The 27,785-nt window shown below is 49.2% G+C and overlaps 1 protein-coding gene across 4 annotated transcripts in view; it reads left to right on the forward strand.

The window, feature by feature from the left end:
* Positions 1-27,785, forward strand: part of SETD1A (SET domain containing 1A, histone lysine methyltransferase) — an 82,184-nt gene that overhangs the window by 11,348 nt on the left and 43,051 nt on the right. For all 4 annotated transcript variants that reach the window (XM_063935204.1, XM_063935207.1, XM_063935205.1 and 1 more), the window contains exons 8-17: positions 16,241-17,056; positions 17,148-17,315; positions 17,587-17,671; positions 17,753-17,898; positions 18,205-18,253; positions 18,713-19,000; positions 19,151-20,455; positions 21,063-21,232; positions 22,317-22,427; positions 22,620-22,739. In XM_063935204.1, coding sequence (XP_063791274.1) covers positions 16,241-17,056; positions 17,148-17,315; positions 17,587-17,671; positions 17,753-17,898; positions 18,205-18,253; positions 18,713-19,000; positions 19,151-20,455; positions 21,063-21,232; positions 22,317-22,427; positions 22,620-22,739 — 3,258 coding nt within the window. The remainder of the gene's footprint in view (positions 1-16,240; positions 17,057-17,147; positions 17,316-17,586; positions 17,672-17,752; positions 17,899-18,204; positions 18,254-18,712; positions 19,001-19,150; positions 20,456-21,062; positions 21,233-22,316; positions 22,428-22,619; positions 22,740-27,785) is intronic.

A 27,785-nucleotide genomic window follows, 5' to 3' on the forward strand; every position in this document is an offset into this window, starting at 1 on the left:
TGGCCACGCCTACATTGCAGCGATCAGGTCTGAATTAGCCCCTGAGAGCAGAAGGAGAGGTCCCTGAAACCTACATCCAGCGTTCTCACAAGTTTTATAGCGACCTGATCATCCCACTCCCTGTTAGAATTGACGCCGGGTAATGTCTGAGCCTCTTATAGCCGAAAATGTGAGCTAGTGCCACTTTGCTTTCTGATGTTTTAATGCACACAATGATTACAAATATTTGTATAAGATGACCCCCTGGCTGTGTGTATATGGAACATAAATGCATTTCGTGTTTAGACTTGGGTCCCATCCACATGATATCTCATTAAGGTATGTAAATATTCTATGGTAATATCCAAAATCCCAAATGCTTCTGGGCTCAGGCAGTCTGGATATGGGAGACTCCACCTGTAGTAATCAAGGAATAGAAAAAATAACAATTAGAAGTAAAATAAAAAATAGTAGAATAATATTTGTTTATTTTTATACACCATTTTTGGCTTAAATCTTTGGGCTCGATTCAATTGACTGATGTTAACAGCGCTGAGAAGGAGGTCCCGGCGCTATTCAATTCAAGGCGCAGTGACAGCCAACGACGGGATTTCTTCTCGCACCACCAGAGGGGTGTGAGCAGAAATCTGACAAAAATGCCGGTGCTATGTGGATATCTGGCCCTAGCGTGCGGAGACTGCATCACACCGGGAACTTAAGTCTGAGAATGCCGGTTCTCCCGACAAAACAACCTGTTTAGGGCGGGAGAACGGGCATTCTCCAACTTGCCATCGCACTGAATCGAAAAGGGGTGAGATCCCGTTCCTGGAGCTATTGACATCGCAGTCAATTGAATTGAACCCTATAACTCCTCAAAGTAGCCGCCATTTGCAGATATAACCGTGGATGTGTCAGTCTTTCTGCAGTGGAAACCAAATAATGTGCAGGTGGTAGTTGCAGAAGTTCCTACAAATGTGCTGCACCTGTGGGTTGCTTTTTGTTTTCTCCTTTCTGTCCGGCATGGCCCAGATCACCCGGATGGGGTGTGTATCTGGAGACTGTGCGGGCGTCCCGTGATTTGCAACCTGCTGTCTTGTTATATTCCTGCCATATAGTTCTAGGTCATTATCTTCTAGGATGAACCCTTTACACCAACTAGTCATAGACAAGAGGGTATTACATGGCGCTGCAACATGCTGTTTGCCCTTTTGGTGCAGGTTGCCAGTCCCTCTGTGCAAGTCCGCTGCCTCATGATCCAGCAATAGATCCCCAGAGCGTCAAACTTCCTCCTCCATATTTGATGGTTGGTATCTCTGGGGCTTATTTACCAAGCTGTGATTTCAGCACAAAATAAGATGATTTTGGTACTTACCGATAAATCCATTTCTCTGAATCCTCTAGGGGACACTGGAGTTCCATTATACATTAGGGGTGTGAAGCTTGCAAACGGAGGTGTGGCACAATCTAAAATTAGTATTGTCTGCACAGCTGGCTCCTCCCCCTTCACATCCCTCCTCCCTCAGTTTTGAAAATTTGACTGAGAGAATAGGACATGATACTATAGCACCTGGCGAGGAACCGAACTGTACAACATATCAAACAGCATCCAAGAAACAGTTTAAACCGAAAAACTAACACCGTTTGTACGAACTGTTAGAACAAGAACCATAAACACAGCAGGTCGACAGCACCGAGGCGGGCGTCCAGTGTCCCCTAGAGGATTCAGAGAAATGGATTTATCGGTAAGTACCAAAATCCTCTTTACTCTTTCATCCACTAGGGGACACTGGAGTTCCATTATACATTATGGGACGTCCCAAAGTTATCCACCAGGGAGGGAGTGCTGTCTGCTGCCTGTAAAACCAAACGTCCGAACTTAGAATCCTCGGACGCAAAGGTATCAAACTTGTAAAATTTCACGAACGTGTGGGCTGAGGACCACGTTGCCGCTCTGCAAAGTTGAGTCGTGGTAACACCTCTGGCAGCCGCCCAGGAGGCACCCACTGATCGGGTGGTATGAGCACCCGTGTGTACCAGAAACTGTTTACCACAGGAACCATAAGCTAGCTGAATGGCAAGACCAATCCATCTAGACAGAGACTACTTAGAAGCCGGCCAACCCTTCTTTGGCCCATCATCAAAGACAAACAAATGGTCTGACTTCCTGAAGGACGACGTATCGTGTACGTACACCCGCAACGTCCAAAGACGCGTCCCCATCTGCGAGACACTGGAAAGATGGAACCACAATTGGCTGGTTTACATGAAACCCCAAAACAACCTTAGGAAAGAAATCCGCTCTTGTACGGAGTTCCGCCCGATCCTCAAGAAAAATTAGAAAAGGACTCTTGCACGATAAGGCTCCTAACTCAGGAAACCCGCCTAGCCGAAGCCAAGGCCAGCAACAACGTTACCGTCCAAGAGAGATATTTCAGGTCCGTTGTGAGTAACGGCTCAAAGAGTGGCGACTTCAAAAAAAAATCTAACACCAACTTTAAATTCCATGGAGCATTGGGATGATGAAAAGGGGGCTGTATCCTCAGAACCCCCTATAAAAAGGTTTGAACCTCTGGCAATGATGCCAACCGCTGTTGAAAAAGGATGGAAAGAGCAGACACTGGAAACTTCAGAGATCCCAGCTGCAGACCTAACTCTAGGCCGGCCTGAAGAAAAAGTAAAAGCCTGGATAAGTGGAAGGTCGTCGAATTCCATCCACGTTCCTGACACCAGTCTATGTACTTCTTCCAAATTCTGTAGTAGTGCCTGGCTGTGACCGGCTTCCTAGCTGCAAGCATCTGAAGAATGGCCGTTCTAGGTATCCCTCTATTCTGTAAGATCCGGGTTTCAATAGTCACGCCGTTAAACCCCACCTGTTCAGGCCCAGGTGGTGAAACGGGCCATGAGATAGCAGGCCCTCTCTCTGAGGTTACCGCCAAGGGTCGTCCGCTAACAACCCTTGTAGATCCGAGTACCAACTCTTGCGTGGCCATGCGATTAGAATCGCCCACACTCGTTCTCGTTTCGACCTCTTCAGAACCCTCGGTATGAGTGGAAAAGGTGGAAAGATGTAAACCTTTTTGTAACACCAAGAAAGTGTTAATGCGTCCACTCCTAGTTGCACAGTGCGGACTGCTTCCTGACTGCCCCCCGGCCGGCTGTGGTGATCTTTTAATGCGCTCTGCTACTCTTGGCGCGCATTTCCAGCCCCGCTCATTCTCTGCCTGCCGGTGACCGCTGCGCCGCTATATGCTGATAGGGGAAAATAAATAAATGAATGAATGAAAAACCTAACAAGGGCCCCTATTATATAGAGTATCTCCTGTAGAGAGATGCAGATCCCTTCAATAGGGATCATTGTCTCTCCAATATGAAGTAGCCTTGTCCCCCTTTTAGTTAGGTTGACGCAGCCCTTATTAAGTTTTAGTCAGGAGCTCAGAGCTCCGTGTGCTGTACCTCCAGCACAATTTTCAAAACTGAGGGAGGAGGGATGTGAAGGGGGAGGAGCCGGCTGTGCAGACCATACTAATTTTAGATTGTGCCACACCTCCGGTTGCAAGCTTCACACCTCTAATGTATAATGGAACTCCAGTGTCCCCTAGTGGATGAAAGAGAAAGTAGAACATTAAGCCCAAAATTTAAAGCGGCGATGCTTTAACACACCCAGAAGTGCTGCTTAGTAAGTAAACCCAACACCCTAAAGAACCGTCCTGCCACCTACTGGATGGGGCACAAAAACCTGGCGTGATGAATTTAATATCTCGCATCGGTCCATAAGACTTCTTCCAGGCTACTGGCGGAGCCTCATGTCCCAGCCTAGCATCTGTCATTGCTGCAGAACTGCTGTAAGTTTATATCCCATCACTTGTCCACAACAAAGACCTTTATAACTCTGAAATATACTTTAATCTTTCAGTCTTTACTAAGCGAAGCTAATTATTATTTTTTTATTAATAACCGTTAGCAGTTGCCTACTGACCTTTGCACCATTTCAGGTTATTCACTGGACATGGATTGCTTAAATCTCAATAAACTGTACAAATTGGGGTGTTCTTTGTGTATAGTGCTGGCTTCCGGGCTGTGCAAAGGCATAGGTATAAATCCACTGCCTGGTGACTGGTTGCTTTGATATCGGTAGCCGTTTTACGTCCGTTGGTTGCAAACTCTGGTGATTTCTCTCTTAGGCCCTAATTCAGACCGGATCGCAAAAGTGAACTTTTTCTCTAATGGGCAAAACCATGTGCAGTGCAGGGGGGGGCAGATGTAACATGTGCAGAGAGAGTTAGATTTGGGTTGGGTGTGTTCAAACTGAAATCTAAATTGCAGGGTAAAAATAAAGCAGCCAGTATTTACCCTGCACAGAAACAATATACCCCACCCAAATCTAACTCTCTCTACACATGTTACATCTGCCCCACCTGCAGTGCACATGGTTTTGCCCATTAGAGAGAGTTTTTGCTTTTGCAATCAGGTCTGAATTAGGCCGTTACAACCCCTCAAGCGTTCTCTGAAAGCTCCGGTGGTCTTGTACATATTACACTGATTGGTGCTGAGGTTGCCTGGTGCCCTCAGCTGAGGTGACGCTCCAATGATTCCTCCAATGAAGATGTAGACAAGACGGAGGGATTTGTGCACAGCAGCCTGGTCATCCCTGCAAATGTGTGATTGCTTATATATAAAAGGAAATAAAATCCTGTGACCTAGACAGCCATATTTACCCTTATACGGTCCCTGTGCTCTGTGGAGGAGGGGGGTGGGGGTAATTTTCTATTGAACGCCACATCATCTGATTTAATTGCAGAGCCCCATGTTCTTGGTTTCCCCTCCCCTCCTCCATTGCAGTCTTGCAGGTTACACAGCCTTCATTGATTTACATTGCTCACGTGCTTCCTAATGAGAGACAACAGGGATTATGTAATAGGCTGGGAGATGCAGGTTGTGCGGGAATTCTAGCGAGTACGCCCGTATTTTTAAAGCGCCAATCATAACAAAGCAAAACTGTGTTGGTTTTGCATTGTAAATGTTTGCTGTACCCATTAAAATCCAGGCAAGCTCTCCAGGATTCCTGCACAACCTGCGTCTTGCAGACTATTACATAATCCCCATCATCTACTGAAGTGATATATAGAGGTGCCCGGACGTTTGTGACCCCGTTAGAATGTTCTGCATGTGATGTGCTCAGATCCTCATGTAAGTGACAGATACAAAGAGAACCCAATGAGTGCCATTACACACGCAGAATATACGGTTTCGTGTATTGATCAGAACAATCCAACATTAAAGTCACGTGAATATTGTCCTGCAGGAATTTCTGTCCCGGTCCTCTCAGAACTGCTCCACTTCATGGGTGTTGGAGACTTCTTCACCTGAACGCCCAACGTCGGGTCCTGTCTCCTCATTCCGGTTGGATTAAAGTGACCCGCTTGTGTGTTTAGGGTCATTGTATTGCTGTTGAGCTTCAGATCATCAATGGATACCCCGGCAGTCTCCTGTGGACTTTAATGGCACGTTAATTCATAGGTCCATCAATGAAAGCAAGCTGTCCGTGTCTGGGGTGCAGCCACCATCCCCCAAACTAAGATACTGCCACTACTGTGTCTCACGCTTGGGTTGCGGTTCTCATGTTAGATGGTAGCGTTTAGTTTTCGCCAAACATGGAAATTCTCATATTATATGAGAAATGTTATTTTAGGCTCATCCATCCTCCGAACATTTTACCAGTAGTCTTGTGGCTCATTTAGGTGACCTTCAGCCATTGTTCTCCTTTCTAGAGTAGTCTCTTCCTCCGTGCCTCTCTCCCTAGTAGGGAGACTAATCCTGGGATTGGCAGGATTCCAGAATTTAAGTCCAAAAACGATCAGGATTCAACCCCGGGATTGGAAGCTCCAATCCTGGGATTGAGGGATCAGCGTTGAGCGTCCTCAGGACGCTACCCAGCTTACCTCCTTCTGGCTCCCCCGCGCAGCTTGACGTGCAGTCACAGCTCACGCTGCACCGCCCACCGCAGAAAGAGTGAAGAGGAAGTTGCCCTCCCCCAGTGTATGGTGAGTTATGTGAGGGGGCGGCCACATAGTGATAAACCAATCTTGGGAATCCCGGGATTGACCATTTTTCAATCCCGATACCTGGGATTGAAAAAATAGCCCGGGATTGGCCTCCCTAGCTCGCTATGGGGGATATTCAATTAGCGGGAATTACCCTGCGCTTGAATGCCTGAGGGTGGACTGAACCGTGCAGCTTCAGTAACGTCCACAAGAAAACAGCAAAGTGCGTAGGGAAAATCTATTTAATTCTGCAGTTTACACGAGATCAGTGGGTTTCCGCGCCTGAAACACCAATTTTTTTGGTGCAAGAAAAAGGTTATTTATTGAATAGCTAGCAATGCGCTGCGGGGTAAATCCTGCAACTTATGACATATCCCTTTATGCTTAGTCAGTCTGATGCTGGACTTGGGAACACTGACATTAGCCAGGGCAAGAGAAGAAGGTAGAGTCTGTCACGTTACCCTGGGGCTCTTGGTAACCTCCCAAAATGTTCTATGCTTTCCTCTTGGGGGGATGTTTGTTGAACAACCACTCCTGGGGAGAGATACAGTGGAGATATTTCCTAAACTGTGTACGCTATCTGCCTGACGGGGTGTAGGGGGAAGCCCAGGGTCTTTAGATGCTGGCCTTGGCCTGATGAGCACCAAAGCCACTTTCTCGGAGGTCCTCAGAGATCTCCTCAGCTAGAGGCCTAGTGTAGACTCTGCGTTATGGTTCCTACATAGTGCTGGGTCACCCAAACTCACACCCGACCCTCCTGACGCTAATTATCCCCTAAACCGCACTGACCACCCCAGAGGGTCACCTAAACTCACACCCGACCCTCCTGACGCTAATTATTCCCTAAACCGCACTGTCCACCCCAGAGGGTCACCTACTGTTTATGACAAAGAAATGTTGGCTCTTTCTGATCAATAAATGAGTGAAAACCTATATCCTTGTGTGTGTTATTTGCTGTATTGGGTTCTCTGTTTCTATCACTGGAATAAAGTCACATTTATGTTACTAATTCCCAGCAGCACTATATCTGTGATGGGGAATAGAAGCTTCACTAATATCCCCTCCAACTGCGTGCAAGAAATGGCTGTTTCCCTGAGACCTGGTTCTCTCTGAATCTGCAGGTTGTTCCGGTTATTCCTTGGGAAAGCAATTTTACATTTACTGCGTTGTGTCTTATTGTAGACTAAGGCTAAAGCTTAGCGGGCGGTCTGGCAGACCCCACTCGTGTATCAGTGACTAAGGGTGAATTATTCCGCCCTCTCGCCGTGGGCAGGTTCCGTATAGCACGTCCCTGGTACATGAGGGAGAATTACCCTACAATGGCTGGCAGACAATAGGTGACTATACCTGGGTCTTCTGTCGGTGCTGCTGCCTCTGTGATAAGGAGACATGCTGTATTGTACAGATGAATAACTCATCGGACAAACCATAAACCTGGCAAATAATACATACAGTACTATAGGGTAGTGATTGTGTGTGTGTCCTCCCTAGGACTGGATGGTTCAACATGTGGCCCTCCAGCAGCTGTGGAACTACACATCCCAGCATAACCTGCCACATGTTTACTATTATGGCATGGTAAAATTGAGACAGGGCATGCTGGGATGTGTAGTTCTGCAGTAGTTGAATGAGCCGCATGTACAATACATCAGCTTGTGGGACTTTATAAATGTGGTGTCCTAGAAATTCCTTTGACATACATGTATCAGTGTCACAGAGTCTCCCCTCCTTATCGGAGCGATGGTGGTGTGTGTATACATAGTCTCCGGTGTTCCTCCGCTGATGGCTGATGTTCCGGGTGTGCGCTCCAGCCTCACGTCGGGTACTAATTACATGCTGTGCAGCCATGAGGGACGGACAGGAATAGAAGTTCCAGAGATGGGAAGAATGATGTAAGGTTAGCAGACACACAGCAAAGGAATATCTATATTTCTCTAACGTCCTAAGTGGATGCTGGGGACTCCGGAAGGACCATGGGGATTAGCGGCTCCGCAGGAGACTGGGCACATCTAAAGAAAGCTTTAGGACTAGCTGGTGTGCACTGGCTCCTCCCCCTATGACCCCCCTCCAAGCCTCAGTTAGATTTATGTGCCCGAACGAGAAGGGTGCACACTAGGTGGCTCTCCTGAGCTGCTTAGTGAAAAGTTAGTTTTAGGTTTTTTATTTTCAGTGAGTCCTGCTGGCAACAGGCTCACTGCATCGAGGGACTAAGGGGAGAAGAAGCGAACTCACCTGCGTGCAGAGTGGATTGGGCTTCTTAGGCTACTGGACATTAGCTCCAGAGGGACGATCACAGGCCCAGCCTGGATGGGTCCCAGAGCCGCGCCGCCGGCCCCCTTACAGAGCCAGAAGCCTAAAGAGATCCGGAAAATCGGCGGCAGAAGACGTCCTGTCTTCAAAAAGGTAGCGCACAGCACCGCAGCTGTGCGCCATTGCTCTCAGCACACTTCACACTCCGGTCACTGAGGGTGCAGGGCGCTGGGTGGGGGCGCCCTGAGACGCAATAAAAATACCTTAAATGGCAAAAGATGCATCACATATAGCTCCTGGGCTATATGGATGCATTTAACCCATGCCAAAAATACACAAAAAACGGGAGATAGGCTCCGCCCCCTTATCGGCGGCCTTATCTCCTCAGCACACTGGCGCCATTTTCCCTCACAGCTTCGTTGGAGGGAAGCTCCCTGTCTCTCCCCTGCAGTCACTACACTACAGAAAGGGTTAAATAAAGAGAGGGGGGCACTAATTAGGCGCAGTATAAACAATACAGCAGCTGTAAGGGGAAAAACACTTATATAAGGTTATCCCTGTATATATATATATATAGCGCTCTGGTGTGTGCTGGCAAACTCTCCCTCTGTCTCCCCAAAGGGCTAGTGGGGTCCTGTCCTCTATCAGAGCATTCCCTGTGTGTGTGCTGTATGTCGGTACGTTGGTGTCGACATGTATGAGGAGAAAAATGATGTGGAGACGGAGCAGATTGCCTGTAATAGTGATGTCACCCCCTAGGGGGTCGACACCTGAGTGGATGAACTGTTGGAAGAATTACGTGACAGTGTCAGCTCTGTATAAAAGACAGTGGTTGACATGAGACAGCCGGCTACTCAGCTTGTGCCTGTCCAGACGTCTCATAGGCCGTCAGGGGCTCTAAAGCGCCCGTTACCTCAGATGGCAGATATAGACACCGACACGGATACTGACTCAAGTGTCGACGGTGAAGAGACAAATGTGACTTCCAGTAGGGCCACACGTTACATGATTGAGGCAATGAAAAATGTTTTACACATTTCTGATAATACGAGTACCACCAAAAAGGGGTATTATGTTCGGTGAGGAAAAACTACCTGTAGTTTTCCTGAATCTGAGAAATTAAATGAGGTGTGTGATGATGCGTGGGTTTCCCCCGATAACAACTGATAAAAATGTTATTGGCATTATATCCTTTCCCGCCAGAGGTTAGGGTGCGTTGGGAAACACCCCCTAGGGTGGATAAAGCGCTCACACGCTGGTAAGAACAAGGGCTCTACCCTCTCCTGAGATGGCCGCCCTTAAGGATCCTGCTGATAGAAAGCAGGAGGATATCCTAAAATGTATTACACACATACTGGTGTTATACTGCGACCAGCAATCGCCTCAGCCTGGATGTGCAGTGCTGGGTTGGCGTGGTCGGATTCCCTGACTGAAAATATTGTTACCTTAGATAGGGACAGTATATTATTGCCTATAGAGCATTTTAAAGATGCATTTCTATATATGCGTGATGCACAGCGGAATATTTGCCGACTGGCATCAAGTCTAAGTACGTTGTCCATTTCTACCAGTAGAGGGTTATGGACACGTCAGTGGTCAGGTGATGCGTATTCCAAACGGCATTTGGAAATATTGCCTTATTAAGGGGAGGAGTTATTTGGGGTCGGTCTTTCAGACCTGGTGGCCACGGCAACAGCTGGGAAATCCACGTTTGTACCCCAGGTCGCCTCTCATCATGAGAAGACGCCGTATTATCAGGCGCAGTCTTTTCGTGGACAAGCGGGCAAAAGGTTCCTCTTTTCTGCCCCGTGACAGAGGGAGAGGAAAAAGGCTGCAGAAATCAGCCAGTTCCCAGGAACAGAAATCCTCTCCCGCCTCTGCCAAGCCCTCAGTATGACGCTGGGGCTTTACAAGCAGAATCAGGCACGGTGGGGGGCCCGTCTCAATGAATTTCAGCGCGCAGTGGGCTCACTCGCAAGTAGACCCCTGGATCCTTCAGGTGATACTCAGGGGTACAAATTAGAATTCGAGACGTCTCCCCCTCGCCGTTTTCTAAAGTCGGCTTTACCGATGTCTCCTTCTGACAGGGAGATAGTTTTGGAAGCCATTCACAAGCTGTATTCCCAGCAGGTGATAATCAAGGTACCCCTCCTGCAACAGGGAACGGGGTATTATTCCACACTGTTGTGGTACCAAAGCCGGACGGCTTGGTGAGACCGATTATAAATCTAAAATCTTTGAACACTTACATACAGAGGTTCAAATTCAAGATTGAGTCACTTAGAGCAGTGATTGCGAACCTGGAAGAAGGGGACTACATGATGTCTCGGGACATCAAGGATGCTTACCTTCATGTAAAAAATGTACCCTTCTCATCAAGGGTACCTCAGGTTTATGGTACAGAACTGTCACTATCAGTTCAGACGCTGCCGTATGGATGGTCCACGGCACCCCGGGTCTTTACCAAGGTAATGGCCGAAATGATGATATTCTTTCGAAGGGAGGGAATATTAGTTATCCCTTACTTGGACGATTCCCTGATGAGGGTAAGATCCAGGGAACAGTTGGAGGTCGGTGTAGCACTATCTCAGGTAGTGTTGCGGCAGCACGATTGGATTCTCAATATTCCAAAATCGCAGCTGGTTCCGACGACTTGTCTTCTGTTCCTAGGGATGATCCTGGACACAGTCCAGAAAAAGGTGTTTCTCCCGGAGGAGAAAGCTAGGGAGTTATCCGAGATAGTCAGGAACCTCCTAAAACCGAGCCAAGTCTCAGTGCATCAATGCACAAGGGTTCTGGGTATAATGGTGGCTTCCTACGAAGCAATCCCATTCGGCAGATTCCACGCAAGAACTTTCCAGTGGGACCTGCTGGACAAATGGTCCGGGTCGCATCTTCAGATGCATCAGCGGATAACCCTGTCACCAAGGACAAGGGTGTCCCTCCTGTGGTGGTTGCAGAGTGCTCATCTTCTAGAGGGCCGCAGATTCGGCATTCAGGACTGGGTCCTGGTGACCACGGATGCCAGCCTGCGAGGCTGGGGAGCAGTCACACAGGGAAGGAATATCCAGGGCTTATAGTCTAGCCTGGAGACGTCACTTCACATAAATATCCAAAAGCTAAGGGCCATTTACAATGCTCTAAGCTTAGCAAGACCTCTGCTTCAAGGTCAGCCGGTGTTGATCCAGTCGGACAACATCACGGCAGTCACCCACGTAAACAAACAAGGGTGGCACAAGAAGCAGGAGCAATGGCAGAAGCTGCAAGGATTTTTCGCTGGGCGGAAAACCATGTGATAGCACTGTCAGCAGTATTCATTCCGGGAGTGGACAACTGGGAAGCAGACTTCCTCAACACGACCTCCACCCGGGAGAGTGGGGACTTCACCCAGAAGTCTTCCACATGATTATAAACCGTTGGGAAAAACTCGACAGGTATTGCGCCAGGTCAAGGGACCCTCAGGCAATAGCTGTAGACGTTCTGGTAACACCGTGGGTGTACCAGTCAGTGTATGTGTTCCCTCCTCTACCTCTCATACCCAAGGTACTGAGATTGATAAGATGGAGAGGAGTAAGCACTATATTCGTGGCTCCGGATTGGCCAAGAAGGAATTGGTAACCGGAACTTCAAGAGATGCTCACGGAGGATCCGTGGCCTCTACCTCTAAGAAGGGACCTGCTCCAGCATGGACCCTGTCTGTTCCAAGACTTACCGCGGCTGCGTTTGACGGCATGGCGGTTGAACGCCGGATCCTGAAGGAAAAAAGGCATTCCGGATGAAGTCATCCCTATCCTGATCAAAGCCAGGAAGGATGTAACCGCAAAACATTATCACCGCATTTGGCGAAAATATGTTGCGTGGTGCGAGGCCAGTAAGGCCCGACGGAGGAAATTCAACTGGGTCGATTCCTACATTTCCTGCAAACAGGAGTGTCTATGGGCCTGAAGTTGGGGTCCATTTAAGGTTCAAATTTCGGCCCTGTCAATTTTCTTCCAAAAAGAACTAGCTTCAGTCCCTGAAGTTCAGACGTTTGTAAAAGGGGTACTGCATATACAGCCTCCTTTTGTGCCTTCAGTGGCACTTTGGGATCTCAATGTAGGTTTTGGTTTCCAAAAGTCACATTGGGTTGAACCACTTAAATCTGTGGAGTTAAAATATCTCACATGGAAAGTGGTCATGCTGTTGGCCCTGGCCGGGGCCAGGCGCGTGTCAGAATTGGCGGCTTTATCCTGTAAAAGCCCTTATCTGATTTTCCATTCGGACAGGGGGAATTGAGGACTCGTCCTCAGTTTCTCCCTAAGGTGGTTTCAGCGTTTCACCTGAACCAACCTATTGTGGTGCCTGCGGCTACTAGGGACTTGGAGGACTCCAAGTTGCTAGATGTTGTCAGGGCCCTGAAAATATCCAGGACGGCTGGAGTCAGGAAAACTGACTCGCTGTTTATCCTGTATGCACCCAACAAGCTGGGTGCTCCTGCTTCTAAGCAGACTATTGCTCGTTGGATTTGTAGTACAATTCAGCTTGCACATTCTGTGGCAGGCCTGCCACAGCCAAAAAATCTGTAAATGCCCACTCCACAAGGAAGATGGGCTCATCTTGGGCGGCTGCCCGAGGGGTCTCGGCTTTACAACTTTGCCGAGCAGCTACTTGGTCAGGAGCAAATACGTTTGTAAAATTCTACAAAATTGATATCCTGGCTGAGGAGGACCTGGAGATCTCTCATTCGGTGCTGCAGAGTCATCCGCACTCTCCTGCCCGTTTGGGAGCTTTGGTATAATCCCCATGGTCCTTACGGAGTCCCCAGCATCCACTTAGGATGTTAGAGAAAATAAGAATTTACTTACCGATAATTCTATTTCTCGTAGTCCGTAGTGGATGCTGGGCGCCCATCCCAAGTGCGGATTGTCTGCAATACTTGTACATAGTTATTGTTACAAAAAAATCGGGTTATTATTGTTGTGAGCCATCTTTTCTAGAGGCTCCTCTGTTATCATGCTGTTAACTGGGTTCAGATCCCAGGTTATACGGTGTGATAGGTGTGGCTGGTATGAGTCTTACCCGGGATTCAAGATCCTTCCTTATTGTGTCAGCTCGTCCGGGCACAGTATCCTAACTGAGGCTTGGAGGGGGGGTCATAGGGGGAGGAGCCAGTGCACACCAGATAGTCCTAAAGCTTTCTTTAGATGTGCCCAGTCTCCTGCGGAGCCGCTAATCCCCATGGTCCTTACGGAGTCCCCAGCATCCACTACGGACTACGAGAAATAGAATTATCGGTAAGTAAATTCTTATTATACGTAGCCAAAGCCATTTCCCGCAATGGTTTCGGTCTCCCGTGTAGACTGATACACGTCAGTGACCGCATGTGTCGCACCGTAACCTTTTAAAGGGCCGCGTGTAGCTTTAATATCGGTTAACCCCCCCCCCCCTTCAAATAACCTCAAACCCCCCCCCCCCCTTACATCAGCCAGTCACTCATACCCAAATTATCTCCATACCGCTTAGATTTTCCACACAGAACTCCGACCCAACACGTATTCCAACGTGCTCCTAAAACTCGCCACGCAAGTGCGCTCACTATCCTAATGACCACTCAGTCATCACCAGAAAATAATAGCATCGTCCTGCTGTCTTATGGGCAGGGGACCCCATGGTGTAGCTTACACCCCCCCCTCTGGTTGTGCTGCCATGCGCAACGTGGAAGCCATATAGATTTACACTCGGACCAATGTTTCCGAGCCAGGGACAAAGATCTGGGGGGCCGCAGGTTAAGGTTCATGGTCCGCCCGTTGCAGTTGTGTTAGTGTCCCAGGTATACCCTTACACGCCTAGAAATATACAATTGTTCCTGGCGTGATCAGAGGACAGACGCATGGATGGGAAGAGGCCCAGATAGAGGTGGCTCTCGCAACACTACAAATACCTCCTAGTGATCGATCTTAAATGAATAACCGCTTTGGGTGGGGCTTCATGAGAATGTGGGTGTGGTTAGGGTGGGTGTCGGTTGGAATCGGCATATTGCATAGATTGTGGGTGGGGCTGGATTTGGGGTTTGGAGCAGTGATGCATATAATGCTTCTCTATACAAGTTCTTCCATTAATGTACTTTAGAAGTCCATAGGATAAAGCATTAGAGACCCTGGAACCTGATGACATACGTGCGTGGTTCTTGCACACACAACACCTTAACACATGTATTCTTCCATGGTCTTGAACTGCACCAGAGCATCCTGTAAGAGCCACATACAAACTACATGTATGTCACACGGATATCACTCCCCCACCCCAGACAATTTTCCCTAGTCGGACTTCTTGAATAAATAAGTTACCTGTACATGCTGCATGCCACACACTGCCGACACAATATAACATCGCTGCAACTGTCCACCGATATGAACTTCTGCAGGTTTGGGTGCAGTGTTGGGGACAATGATAGAGTTTCTTGTCGGGCACAATCCTTGCAGTAAATTCCATTGCTATAGAAGACCTATCTGCCGGATAGAAGTGCGCAATTTGGGGGCGTTTCGGTTGTTTCTGTGAATTTAGCTCCTGTCTGAAGTGCACGTGAGCTATTCATCTGCTTTGCGCAATCGGCCCCGCGGCTGTACTTCTGGCGGATTACTGCGTGCACCCACCTGAGCTGTAAAAGAGGGCTCCGGGGGCTTGTTGTGAGTGCCAGGTGTGGCTGCCACTTAGCACGGGAGAAGCTGCTCAACGCGGCTATTCCCGCGCGAGAAAGGGTGGCTGCTGGAATTAATTGAATAGCTCCCAGGCAGCAATTGAATTGCCCCCTATACGTGTTAAATGATTAGGCCTGGATGCTGGGAGTATAACTTGTGTGTAAGCGGTAAGCCCTTTCTATGTGTGACCAGTCGTCGGAGTCTTCCCAGGCCCGGACATGGATTCACAAGGTGTCACTTCCAGAGTTCCGGAGAGGGTGGATAAATTCGGGTGCTGTCCATGTAGAGCTGTCCTCTTCATAATTGGATGATATTGAAATTGGGCAACTTTGACATGTGGTCTCCAACTGGGATAAACTGGTCTCCAACTGTTTATAAAAACAAAATTGTGCTATTATACAGTATGTAGAGTTTTTTTGCTAAGATGACGCAAACAATAGTAATTTGTTGTAACCTATAGCAACCAAATCTATTTAAACATTTGTTGTTTTTTATGAGTCTAGTGAGGTCAGGCTAATGTGCGTCACCTCTGGTTGCTCTGGGTTACAGAACATGTGTGATTTATGTATGAGGGTGTATGGCGCACACAGGCATGGTAATAACCTGCTACAGAAGGAGGGTCCAGGTCCCCGGAATCGCAAAATGTGATGGAAGATATTGGTGGGACCCCTCTGAGCTCCTCCTACTGCGTTGTCGGTTACTGTAAGGGGCCCGCTTCTCATACTTCACAATGTCGGCCGCCATCTTCATTATACAGGCAGACTGCCTGGAAACGGAGTGATGCTAGTATTCATCTCGATAACGGGGAAAGAGCTGGTGACCAGGGACAGAATGTCGCATGTCCGCTATGTGCACATTTTATTAAAAATAAGTTGTCGCTGAGGAATGGGCGGCGGATGATCTTCCCGGGGCCCTGTGCCGTGGCTGGTTAGTCTGGTGTATAGACCCAGCCGTTCGTTACAAAGACCATTGTCAGCGTGTGGGATGGGTAGAAACCTGGGGATAGTCCAGACTGGAAATTGTCTTATTTAATGAGGAATGTGTCCTGGACCTTCTACCTGATAATGCACTTGCACAGAACACAGGCGTAGCTTGCAGTCCAGATCATGCGTAGGGGTAGGTGACGTCCCAGGCCCACCTAGAGCATGCTGCAGTACAGGATCCGATCCGTCCTTTGATCTGAATAAAGTGATTACTTGGAAGTTCTATATGAACGTGACCATCTATTTTTGGTTGAAACCCCTATTGTGCATAGAATTGTTGTATTAATTGCAGTCTGTCCTGTCTCCTCAGCTGTCATCTGGAGAGGACATGGAAATATCGGATGAAGAAATCGCCATCGAGATGCCTGCAGCTCCCGGTCCTCCTTTCTCTCTTCTGTCCCATTTAACAGGACCCGGGGGTAACTTCCCCCAACAGCCCCTCCCATCACCTCTGCTACCATTGCCCGCACATCCCCATCACCAGGCCCCCAATTCATATCCACTCCTGCCCTCCGCAGCTGCCAGAGGTCGACTTGGGGAACTGGCAGCACAGCCGGCCACCCCTCCGCCACTCGACCCCTCATCATCTTCTGCTTCATCAGCCCCCCATATCTATGACTTTGTGAACTCAATGGAGTTGGTGAACCGGCTCGGTAACCAGTGGGGTGGGACCTCCATGTCCTTCCAGATGCAGACTCAAATGCTCAGCCGCCTGCAGCAGAACAGGCAAGGCAAAGGGCAGCCCTTCGAGGAGCCCTATCTCCAGCCCTTGCTCCCCCATCCACTGCCCCACCAACATCAACAGCCGCACCCTCCGCCGCTCATGTCTGAGCAGGTGTTTGGCGCAGCCTACCCTCACTTCCCTTCCCAACAGCCCCAGCCCTTGTTACCACTACGGAACCTTCCTCCCAGGACAAACAGAGTGCTTGATCAGGAGCCCCCACCTTTAGGCTGGGATTTGGGAGGTGGAGTGGACCCACACGCGACCACTGTCATGAGTGTGCTGTCTGCGCTTATCCAGGAGATGAAAAGCACCATGCAGAGGGACTTAAACAGAAAGATGGTGGAGAATGTGGCATTCAAAACCTTCGATGAGTGGTGGGAGCGGAAAGAGGAGATGGCAAAGGTGAGCAGACGAAGGGTGGGGACAACGAGTTCATTACCGGAGAAGAAATGATATGTGGACTGGTTACTCACATTCTCCTTTCCTCCTCTAGCCTTTTCAGAGCATGCCCAAACCACCTCCCCGGGAAGAAGACAAGGAGAAGATACGACCTAAAGAGCCTGGCCTGCTTTCATTGGTGGATTGGGCCAAGAGTGGAGGTGCTGAGGGCTTTGGCTTTGGTACTGGGCTTCGGGAAGCTTTGCGACTTCCGTCATTCAAGGTGAGAGACCAATACCCTATTCATAGGGAGATTTATTTACTCCATCGCAGGTCAGTGTCTCTCATTGACCGCTACTGTCCGGCTACACAAGGGACAGTGTCAGGGAAAGTGGATAGTGTCACGGGGTAAGCAGTATGTTGGGTTGCTATGGAGGCACTTCGCTGCCCAGACTCCGTGACATCGTGACTGTACTGTGTGTTTCCTGTGCAGTCTCCTGACTCTTGATTCTCTCCCCCCCCCCCCCCCCCCCCACACACACACACACACACAGGTGAAGAGGAAGCAGCCGCCTGAGGGCGAGGACAGTGAGCAGAAGAGGCCCCGGCCTTCCACTCCAGCAGAGGAGGACGAGGATGGTGAGTAATGGGAGAAGCTCCAGAATCGGTGGTCTTCTCCCTTGTCCTCCATCGGAGAGTGACATGTGCTTCTCCCCGCAGAGCGAGAGAAGGAGGCCCTGTCTGAGTCTCGTGCAGGAGCTAAGGCCACACAGCGGGAGGGTGAGAGGCCAAAGCACAAACGTAGAAACCCGTTCCACCTAGACAGCGAGGGTGAGGAAGCCTCTGAGGAGTCCGCATCTGATAAGGTGAGAGCGGTGGGTGTCTTCTGGGAGTGTGGGCGATCTGACCGTCACGGTGTTTGTGCCGAGGGAGTCATCTTTGGAATGCAGTCTCGCCTCGGGCCGCAGGGTCTGTTTTATACATGAGAACCGGATGAAAGTGTTTCAGTTCAATGGTGGCCACTGTACGGTGATCCAGACTAGTGTGAGCTCTGATAGTGTTCTGTGTGATCGGCTGTCCGGCTCCACCATCCTTCTGGCCAGCAGGTTACTCCGGTGCAGACAGCTGTCCTGTGTCCTCTTTACAAGGTCTGTTTTATTGTGTCCTCACAGGAGGAAGATGAGGACGATGAAATCAGCGCCAAGGACGACGATTCAGAAGGTGAGACAGTAACACTTGTTGTGTGAGGTGTATGTCCTTAATGTATAGGCAGCAGAAGGAAAAGGGTCTCTGGGCTAGGACACAAACTATGGAACCATTGTGTGCTTCTATGTAATGAAGGTTCACGTATTATCTGGAGGTCTATAAACGATGCGTATATTCTACAACCACACAGCCGCTTGTATGAGAACGGTGAAAGGGCTGAAACATCGCTCACCTCCCTTTTTTAATTTGGGGTTTAATGAGTGGGAGTCACAAATTATGCTCTGTACACATGAACATTTATCAGCGGATTTGTCTGACCCACGTGGAATAAGTAAAACTTGAGTTTGACCAGTGGCTATGGCGGGTGGTGAACTGATCACGCTTGAGATAGGGTAGATGCATTTAATGTTCCCAATGTGGAACCTGCTATTGTCCCATTTTATTCACTACCGTGTTTTGTTGACCTTTGTCCAGATGAGACGCCTCTTATGAAACTTTCCAACAAGATCGTGTCTGACGACAGCGACAGCTCCAGCGAGTCCGACAGCAGCAGCTCATCCTCTTCCTCCTCCTCATCCTCCTCCTCTTCTTCCTCCTCATCGTCCTCCTCTTCTTCTTCCTCATCACCAGCATCCTCTGACGATGAGGAAGATCAGGAGGATGCTCCTGAAACGCCAATAGTTACTGAACCTCTGAGGCCCCCCAGCCCTGCACCCGTACCCCTGGAGCTCCAACCTATCCTAGAGAAAGAGGAGTCACCCGGTAAGTCTTCCTTTTCATGCTGTGTGCAAACCATGTTCTCTTGTTCCTGTAGTGCCCAAAGTATTGACCATGTCCCTCGCACACTTGCAAATATTCTCCAATTACTTCTATACATCTAATTTGTCCATTCTTTTGCCTGTAATATTACAGATGAGCCTCCTGTCCTTGACGTGAAGGAGGAGCCTTGTATAGAAGCCCAACCCCAGGTGCCCCCACCGCCTACTCCCGTTACTCCCTCCAAACCATGCGCACCTTCGTCCCCACCACTGCCGCTTCTCCCTCCTCCCAAGAAGAGACGTAAAACAGTCTCCTTCCTTCTCACTCCAGAAGAGGAGCCTGAGCCTACTGAAAGCAAATCCCCAAATCACCTTCTGCCGGGGAAAATTACTCCTGAAGTCCCACAGGTCGCCCAGCTGGAGCCCAGCCTGGAACCTGCTCCACCCGTGGATGAGACTCCTCTTTCTTTACCGAAAGCTCCTTCACCTGCACAGCCTACAGAGATTCCCCAAAGCTCAAAACCAGAGGCCGAGCTGCCCCCGCCCCCGCCCCCTGCCAAAGAACCTCAGAAGGAACCAGCAGAACAGCTGACTGTATTAAATCTACCATGGGACCATGCATGTCTGGTAAAGTCATACCCACCCCGTACAGGACAAGAGGAAAGCATGCAATACGATGGAGAGGAGGCTTTTGATGATGAGTGTGAGCATGTGGAGGTGGAGATGGTGGTACCTCTTCCAGAGCCACCACCGAAGCCAGAAACCCCACTTGCTGTTGTGCAGGAGCCTTGCGAGCCGGAGAGGACAGAACCAGTGGAAGATGTCCTTTTTGTCTTTGTACGGCAGATCCTACTGGAGCACAGTTATGCCTCTATTCCTGCCGCATACAAGCTACCCTCCAAGAGGCAGCGGGGAGTCTCCGTGGAGTTGGAAAAGCCCATCGAGATCCTACATGTAGACCTCAGACAGCCTGTGCTGGAGGCCCCGGAAGAAGTTGTGTGTGTAGGGGGCGGTTTACTGCCACGCTTGGAGGGTAATACAGGGTATCTGGAAGTTGGGGACATGCAGTTGACCTCTCCCAGGAAATTTGTGGACGGCATGGCTAAAGTGACTCACGAGGACTTAAGGAGTAAAAACCGGAGACTACAGCAAGTTAAGGAGGAGTCGGAGCCTGGGGAGGTAACATCAGAAGAGGAGGAGGAGGAAGAAGAGGAGGAAGAGTTGTGGGTGAGCACACGGCAGCTGAGGTCCCACAAGAACCGACGTCCTTTGATACCCTTCTCCCCCCCGAAGTACGATATTCGCAGTGAGTTCGAGCAGATGACCATCCTCTACGACATCTGGAACAACGGGCTGGATACAGAAGACTTGGTCTTCCTAAAGGAAACTTATGAGAGGCTACTACAAGAAGACCACAGTACAGACTGGTTGAACGACACCCACTGGGTGCCCCATACGAATATCCTTTCCATGGCTGAGGGACAGTTTGGGGGTTTATAGCAATATTAGGGAAATAATCACTTCTAAAGATCAAAGGAATTGTATTAACTCGATGTTTACTATATTGTCTATAGCTGTGTTTGAGGCATCTTCATGTAGTGCCCCAAGTGCTTTTATGTAAGACGTTTAGCTGATAAGAAATCACTTGGTATACAGCAATAATAACAGCACCACCTAGAGGCTGGAGGCCACATAACAAAGACAACAAGATAAAATTACTATTAGAAAGAATTCAGTCACACGTGTTTTGAGATTTATTCTGTAAGCCACATTATTGTTGTTACATACATACACACACACACATATATATATATATATATATATATATATATATATATTCTGGTTTAATTCAGCACCTTACATCAGTCCAAAGTCCCTGCTTGCAAAATACATGTACAGTTCTAGTAAACCTGCATAGTCTTGTTCTTACGTACGACAGTGACTTGTACAAGCGTACCATACTATACCTTTAAACCGGGAAATGCATGAATTACACAGGTTCTGTGGCTGGCTGCCTATATGTGTGAGTGCTGAATGAAGCTTGTTCTTCCTTAACTCTGTCTCACTCACCAACATTGCCGACCCCAAGCGACGGAAGAATCGCCAGGACGGGCTACGCGAGCACCAGACCGGTTGTGCCCGTAGTGAGGGTTACTACGTCATTAGTAAGAAGGACAAAGACAAGTACCTGGATGTGATCCCTGTGTCTGTACGGGAGCTAGACACAGATATACAGGTATGTCCTTCCTGAGCGGCCATGTTTCTATATCACACAGGGAGCCTTGTTGCTAGATGTTTACAAAGCGCAGAAAGCTTACAATGGAAGCGGGTGAGGCGATTAGTTATTATATGGTCGAGTTATCTGAAGACAGAAGTTTTGAGGGAGGGACTAAAAGCTTTGGAGGCTCAGAGCGTCTGGTGGCGTGGAGAGACTAAAAGCTTTGGAGGCTCCGAGCGTCTGGTGGCGTGGAGGGACTAAAAGCTTTGGAGGCTCCGAGCGTCTGGTGGCGTGGAGAGACTAAAAGCTTTGGAGGCTCCGAGCGTCTGGTGTCGTGGAGGGACTAAAAGCTTTGGAGGCTCCGAGCGTCTGGTGGCGTGGAGGGACTAGAAGCTTTGGAGGCTCCGAGCGTCTGGTGGTGTGCAGGGACTAAAAGCTTTGGAGGCTCCGAGCGTCTGGTGGTGTGCAGGGACTAAAAGCTTTGGAGGCTCCGAGCGTCTGGTGGCATGGTGGCACTAAAAGCTTTGGAGGCTCCGAGCGTCTGGTGGTGTTTGGGGATTAAAAGCTTTGGAGGCTCTGAGCGTCTGGTGGCGTGGAGGGACTAAAAGCTTTGGAGGCTCTGAGCATCTGGTGGCGTGGAGGGACTAAAAGCTTTGGAGGCTCTGAGCGTCTGGTGGCGTGGAGGGACTAATAACTTTGGAGGCTCAGAGCGTCTGGTGGCGTGAGGATGAATGTTCCAGGTGCAGCATGGGAGAAGTCCTGGGTGGGTGAGGGAGAAGGGGTGATGGGAGAATAGGAGATACTGTATAGAGTGCAGGTATAGTATAGGGGGAGTATGTGGTGAGACGTATGGAGGGGCGAGACTGCTCAGAGCTTTGTATGCATAAATTAGAATTTGGAGGTGTATCCTGTTTATGATGGGGAGACAGATAAGAGTGGTATATGGGTAACGGGAGGTGTATGGGTCAATCTGCAGTGTTGAAGTGAGCCCATTTTATCCAGAGGAAGAGTGTTGCAGTAGTCTAGCCGGGCTATGATTACAGCATGTTCATTTCTGTTACCTGCCGTACGGACTTTATATTACACACCGCTCCTCTTACAGGGAAACAACCGGGTGCTGTCTGAGCGCCGCTCGGAGCAGAGACGCCTGCTCAGTGCCATTGGCTCATTCTCCTTGCTGGACAGTGACCTGCTTAAACTTAACCAGCTCAAGGTAAGGATGGGTTGTAATCCCTGTTGTGGAACACAAGAGGGCGATGTTACGCAGCAGTAATGAGTGGTGTTGTAGGACGCGTGCACTGTGACATTGTGTAGAGAATGTATCAGAGCATCACTATAGGAGGGTGTGGTATCAGCCATGGTATTACGATGTGAAGCTGTCACTGTTTTTTTTTTTTCCTCGCAGTTCCGGAAGAAGAAGCTTCGCTTCGGCCGCAGCCGCATCCACGAGTGGGGTCTCTTTGCCATGGAGCCCATCGCAGCAGACGAGATGGTGATAGAGTATGTCGGACAGAACATACGGCAGGTGGGACCATGCTCTGTTTCTCCACTAGATGGCGCTGTGTCCTATGCAGAAAAACTAGTCCCTGTGCAAAATAACTTTTCTTCATACGACCATTTATTGGGGCATATTTGGCAATGTTATTTTGTGGGAAATCCCCTGAAACGTAATTTTTTGAGGGTATCCCCGCAAAAGGTAAGTATCCCCAGCATTCAGAACATCAAATCTGCTGCGATACCTCCATTTCCAACCGCAAAAATCAGCGCCCATAGGCTTCCGTGGCGGCTGCTGATTTGTACAGTTTGCTAAGTTCCGGAATGTGAGCTCGGCACTGGTAGCTAGCGCCGTATTCAGGTGGCAATAGCCATTATAGGCTAAGGGCTGCTCTGTCGGTATGATTGGAAGCAGAACTCCAGGACGGCTGGTGATGTCATTGTGACATTAGGGCCCGGGAGGTACTTGTTCTGCATCAGACCTGGCAGATAAGGGTATATTGCATGGGTGGCAGGTGCTAAGAAGCAGGTTAGTTGTATCATGTCATGGAGAAAACCATCTGATCTTTTAGTGTTGCCGCTTTGTGCGTAGGGGTGTGGCCAGGTGGTGGGGGAGTGGCAACTGTGTGTTGGGGGGGTGAGTAGCAGCTGTGTGCATGGGGGCATCACCAGGTGGTGGGGGCGTGGCAGCTGTGTGTTTGGGGGTGTCGCCAGGCGGTGTGTGAGTGGGGGTGTCGCCAGGCGGTGGGAGCGTCACCAGGTGGTGGGGGCGCGGCAGCTGTGTGTGTGGAGGTGTCGCCAGGCGGTGTGAGTGGCAGCTGTGTGTGTGGGGGGTTGTCGCCAGGCGGTATTTTTTAAGCGACAGCTATTTAAAAGGCAAAACCAGTCATATGGGCATTCTCGCAGAAACTCCTTCACCTCCGGCTTCTCGCACCCTATTACATTTACACCTATATGTCTTCATGTTATTTTCTCTATCGTCCTAAGTGGATGCTGGGGTTCCTGAAAGGACCATGGGGAATAGCGGCTCCGCAGGAGACAGGGCACAAAAAAGTAAAGCTTTTACCAGATCAGGTGGTGTGCACTGGCTCCTCCCCCTATGACCCTCCTCCAGACTCCAGTTAGATTTTGTGCCCGAACGAGAAGGGTGCAATCTAGGTGGCTCTCCTAAAGAGCTGCTTAGAGAAAGTTTAGCTTAGGTTTTTTACTTTACAGTGAGTCCTGCTGGCAACAGGATCACTGCAACGAGGGACTTAGGGGAGAAGTAGTGAACTCACCTGCGTGCAGAGTGGATTTGCTGCTTGGCTACTGGACACTAGCTCCAGAGGGACGATCACAGGTACAGCCTGGATGGTCACCGGAGCCGCGCCGCCGGCCCCCTTGCAGACGCTGAAGAGAGAAGAGGTCCAAAATCGGCGGCTGAAGACTCCTGAGTCTTCATAAAGGTAGCGCACAGCACTGCAGCTGTGCGCCATTTTCCTCTCAGCACACTTCACACAACAGTCACTGAGGGTGCAGAGCGCTGGGGGGGGCGCTCTGAGAGGCAAATAAAAACCTTATTAGAGGCAAAAAATACCTCACATATAGCCCACAGAGGCTATATGGAGATATTTAACCCCTGCCTAACTTCAAAAATAGCGGGAGACGAGCCCGCCGTAAAAGGGGCGGGGCCTATCTCCTCAGCACACAGCGCCATTTTCTCTCACAGAAAAGCTGGAGAGAAGGCTCCCAGGCTCTCCCCTGCACTGCACTACAGAAACAGGGTTAAAACAGAGAGGGGGGGCACTGATTTTGGCGATATTGTATATATATAAAAGATGCTATAAGGGAGAAACACTTATATAAGGTTGTCCCTATATAATTATAGCGTTTTTGGTGTGTGCTGGCAGACTCTCCCTCTGTCTCCCCAAAGGGCTAGTGGGTCCTGTCCTCTGTCAGAGCATTCCCGGTGTGTGTGCTGTGTGTCGGTACGTGTGTGTCGACATGTATGAGGACGATGTTGGTGAGGAGGCGGAGAAATTGCCTGTAATGGTGATGTCACTCTCTAGGGAGTCGACACCGGAATGGATGGCTTATTTAGAGAATTACGTGAGAATGTCAACACGCTGCAAGGTCGGTTGACGACATGAGACGGCCGACAATCTATTAGGACCGGTCCAGGCGTCTCAGAAACACCGTCAGGGGTTTTAAAAACGCCCATTTACCTCAGTCGGTCGACACAGACACAGACACGGACACTGAATACAGTGTCGACGGTGAATAAACAAACGTATTTCTCATTAGGGCCACACGTTAAGGGCAATGAAGGAGGTGTTACGTGTTTCTGATACTACAAGTACCACAAGAAAGGGTATTATGTGGGAGTGGAAAAAACTACCTGTAGTTTTTCCTGAATCAGATAAAATAAAATGAAGTGTGTGATGATGCGTAGGGTTACCCCGATAGCAAATATTGGCGTTATACCCTTTCCCGCCAGAAATTAGGGTACGTTGGGAAACACCCCTTAGGGTGATAAGGCGCTCACACGCTTATCAAGTGGCGTTACCGTCTCCAGATACGGCCGCCCTCAAGGAGCCAGCTGATAGGAAGCTGGAAAAATATCCTAAAAAGTATATACACACATACGGTGGTTATACTGCGACCAGCGATCGCCATCAGCCTGGAGATGCAGTGCTGGGTTGGCTTGGTCGGATTCCCTGACTGAAAATATTTTATTCATGTAGAGCATTTAATAGGATGCATTCTATATATATAAAGTGCGTTGTCCATATCTCCCAGAAGATGTCAGGGACACGACAGTGGTCAGGTGATACAGATCCCATACGGCAGATGGAAGTATTGCTGTATAAAGGGAAGGAGTTATTTGGGGGTCGGTCCATCGGACCTGGGGACCACAGCAACAGCTGGGAAATCCAACCTTTTTTACCCCAAGTTACATCTCAGCTAAAAAAGACACCGTCTTTTCAGCCTCAATCTTTCCTTTCCCATGAGGGCATGCAGGCAAAAGGCCAGTCATATCTGCCCAGACATAGAGGTAAGGGAAGTAGACTGCAGCAGGCAGCCCTTTCCCAGGAAAAGAAGCCCTCCACCGCGTCTGCCAAGTCCTCAGCATGACGCTGGGGCCGTGCAAGCGGACTCAAGGTGGGGGGGTAGTCTCAAGAGTCTCAGGGCGCAGTGGGATCACTCGCAAGTTGACCCCTAGATCGTACGAGTATTATCCCAGGGGTAAAGATTGGAGAGTCGAGACATCTTCTCCTCGCAGGTTCCTGAAGTCTGCTTTACCAACGGCTCCCTCCGACAGGGAGGCAGCATTGGAAACAATTCACAAGCTGTATATCCAGCAGGTGATAATCAAAGTACCCCTCCTACGACAAGGAAAAGGGTATTATTTTTCCACACTATATTGTGGTACTGAAGCCAGACGGCTTGGTGACACATAGTCTAAATCTAAAATGTTTTGAACACTTACATAAAAGGTTCAAATCGAGATAAAGTCACTCAGAGCAGTGATAGCGAACCGGAAAAAAGGGGACTATATGGTGTCCCTGGACATCAAGGATTACCTCCATGTCCAAATTTTGTCCTTCTCATCAAGGGTACCTCTGGTTCGTGGTACAGAACTGTCAATATCAGTTTCAGACGATGCCGTTTGAATTATCCACGGCACCCCGGGCCTTTTTACCAAGGTAATGGCCGAAAAGATGTTTCTTCAAAGAAAAAAGGCATCTAAATTATCCCTTACTTGCACGACCTAAAAAGGGCAAGTTCCAGAGAACAGTTGGAGGTCGGAAGAGCACTATCTAAAGTAGTTCTTCGACGGCACGACTGGATTCTAAATATTCCAAGAATCGCAGCTGTTTTCCGACGATACGTCTGCTGTTCCTAGGGATGATTCTGGACACGGTTCAGAAAAAGGTTTTTCTTCCCGAGGAAAAAGCCAAGGAGTTATCCGACCTGTCAGGAACCTCCTAAAACCAGGAAAGGTGTCTGTACATCAATGCACAAGAGTCCTGGGAAAAATGGTGGCTTTTTACGAAGCAATTCCATTCGGCAGATTCCATGCAAGAATTTTCCAAAGGGATCTGTTGGACAAATGGTCAGGGTCGCATCCTCAGATGCACCTGCGAATAACCCTGTCGCCAAGGACAAGGGTATATCTTCTGTGGTGGTTGCAAAAGGCTCATCTATTGGAGGGCCGCAGATTCGGCATACAGGATTTGATCCTGGTGACCACGGACGCCAGCCTGAGAGGTTGGGGAGCAGTCACACAAGGAAGAAACTTCCAGGGGGTATGGACGAACCTGGAAAAGTCTCTTCACATAAACATTCTGGTACTAAGAGCAATCTAAAATGCTCTAAGCCAGGCGGAACCACTCCTGCAAGGAAAACCGGTGTTGATTCAGTCGGACAACATCACGGCGGTCGCCCATGTAAACAGACAGGGCGGCACAAGAAGCAGGAGTGCAATGGCAGAAGCTGCCAAGATTCTTCGCTGGGCGGAGAATCACGTAATAGCACTGTCAGCAGTGTTCTTCCCGGGCGTGGACAACTGGGAAGCAGACTTCCTCAGCAGACACGATATTCACCCGGGAGAGGGGGGTCTTCATCCAGAAGTCTTCCACATGCTAATAAACTGTTGGGAAAGACCAATGGTAGACATGATGGCGTCTCGCCTCAACAAGAAACTGGACAAGTATTGCGCCAGGTCAAGAGATCCACAGGCAATAGCTGTGGACGCACTGGTAACACCTTGGGTGTACAAATCAGTATATGTGTTTCCTCCTCTGCCTCTCATACCAAAGGTATTGAAGATTATACGGTGAGGAGGAGTAAGAACAATACTAGTGGCTCCGGATTGGCCAAGAAGGACTTGGTACCCGGAACTTCAAGAGTTGGTCACGGACGACCCGTGCCCTCTACTTCTGAGAAGGGACCTGCTACAACAGGGTCCCTGTCTCTTTCAAGACTTACCGCGGCTGCGTTTGACGGCATGGCGGTTGAACGCCAGATCCTAAAAGGGAAAGGCATTCCAGAAGAAGTCATTCCTACCTTGATTAAGGCAAGGAAGGAAGTCACC

This window comes from Pseudophryne corroboree, chromosome 7, assembly GCF_028390025.1.
Source record: "Pseudophryne corroboree isolate aPseCor3 chromosome 7, aPseCor3.hap2, whole genome shotgun sequence".
NCBI lineage: Eukaryota > Metazoa > Chordata > Amphibia > Anura > Myobatrachidae > Pseudophryne > Pseudophryne corroboree.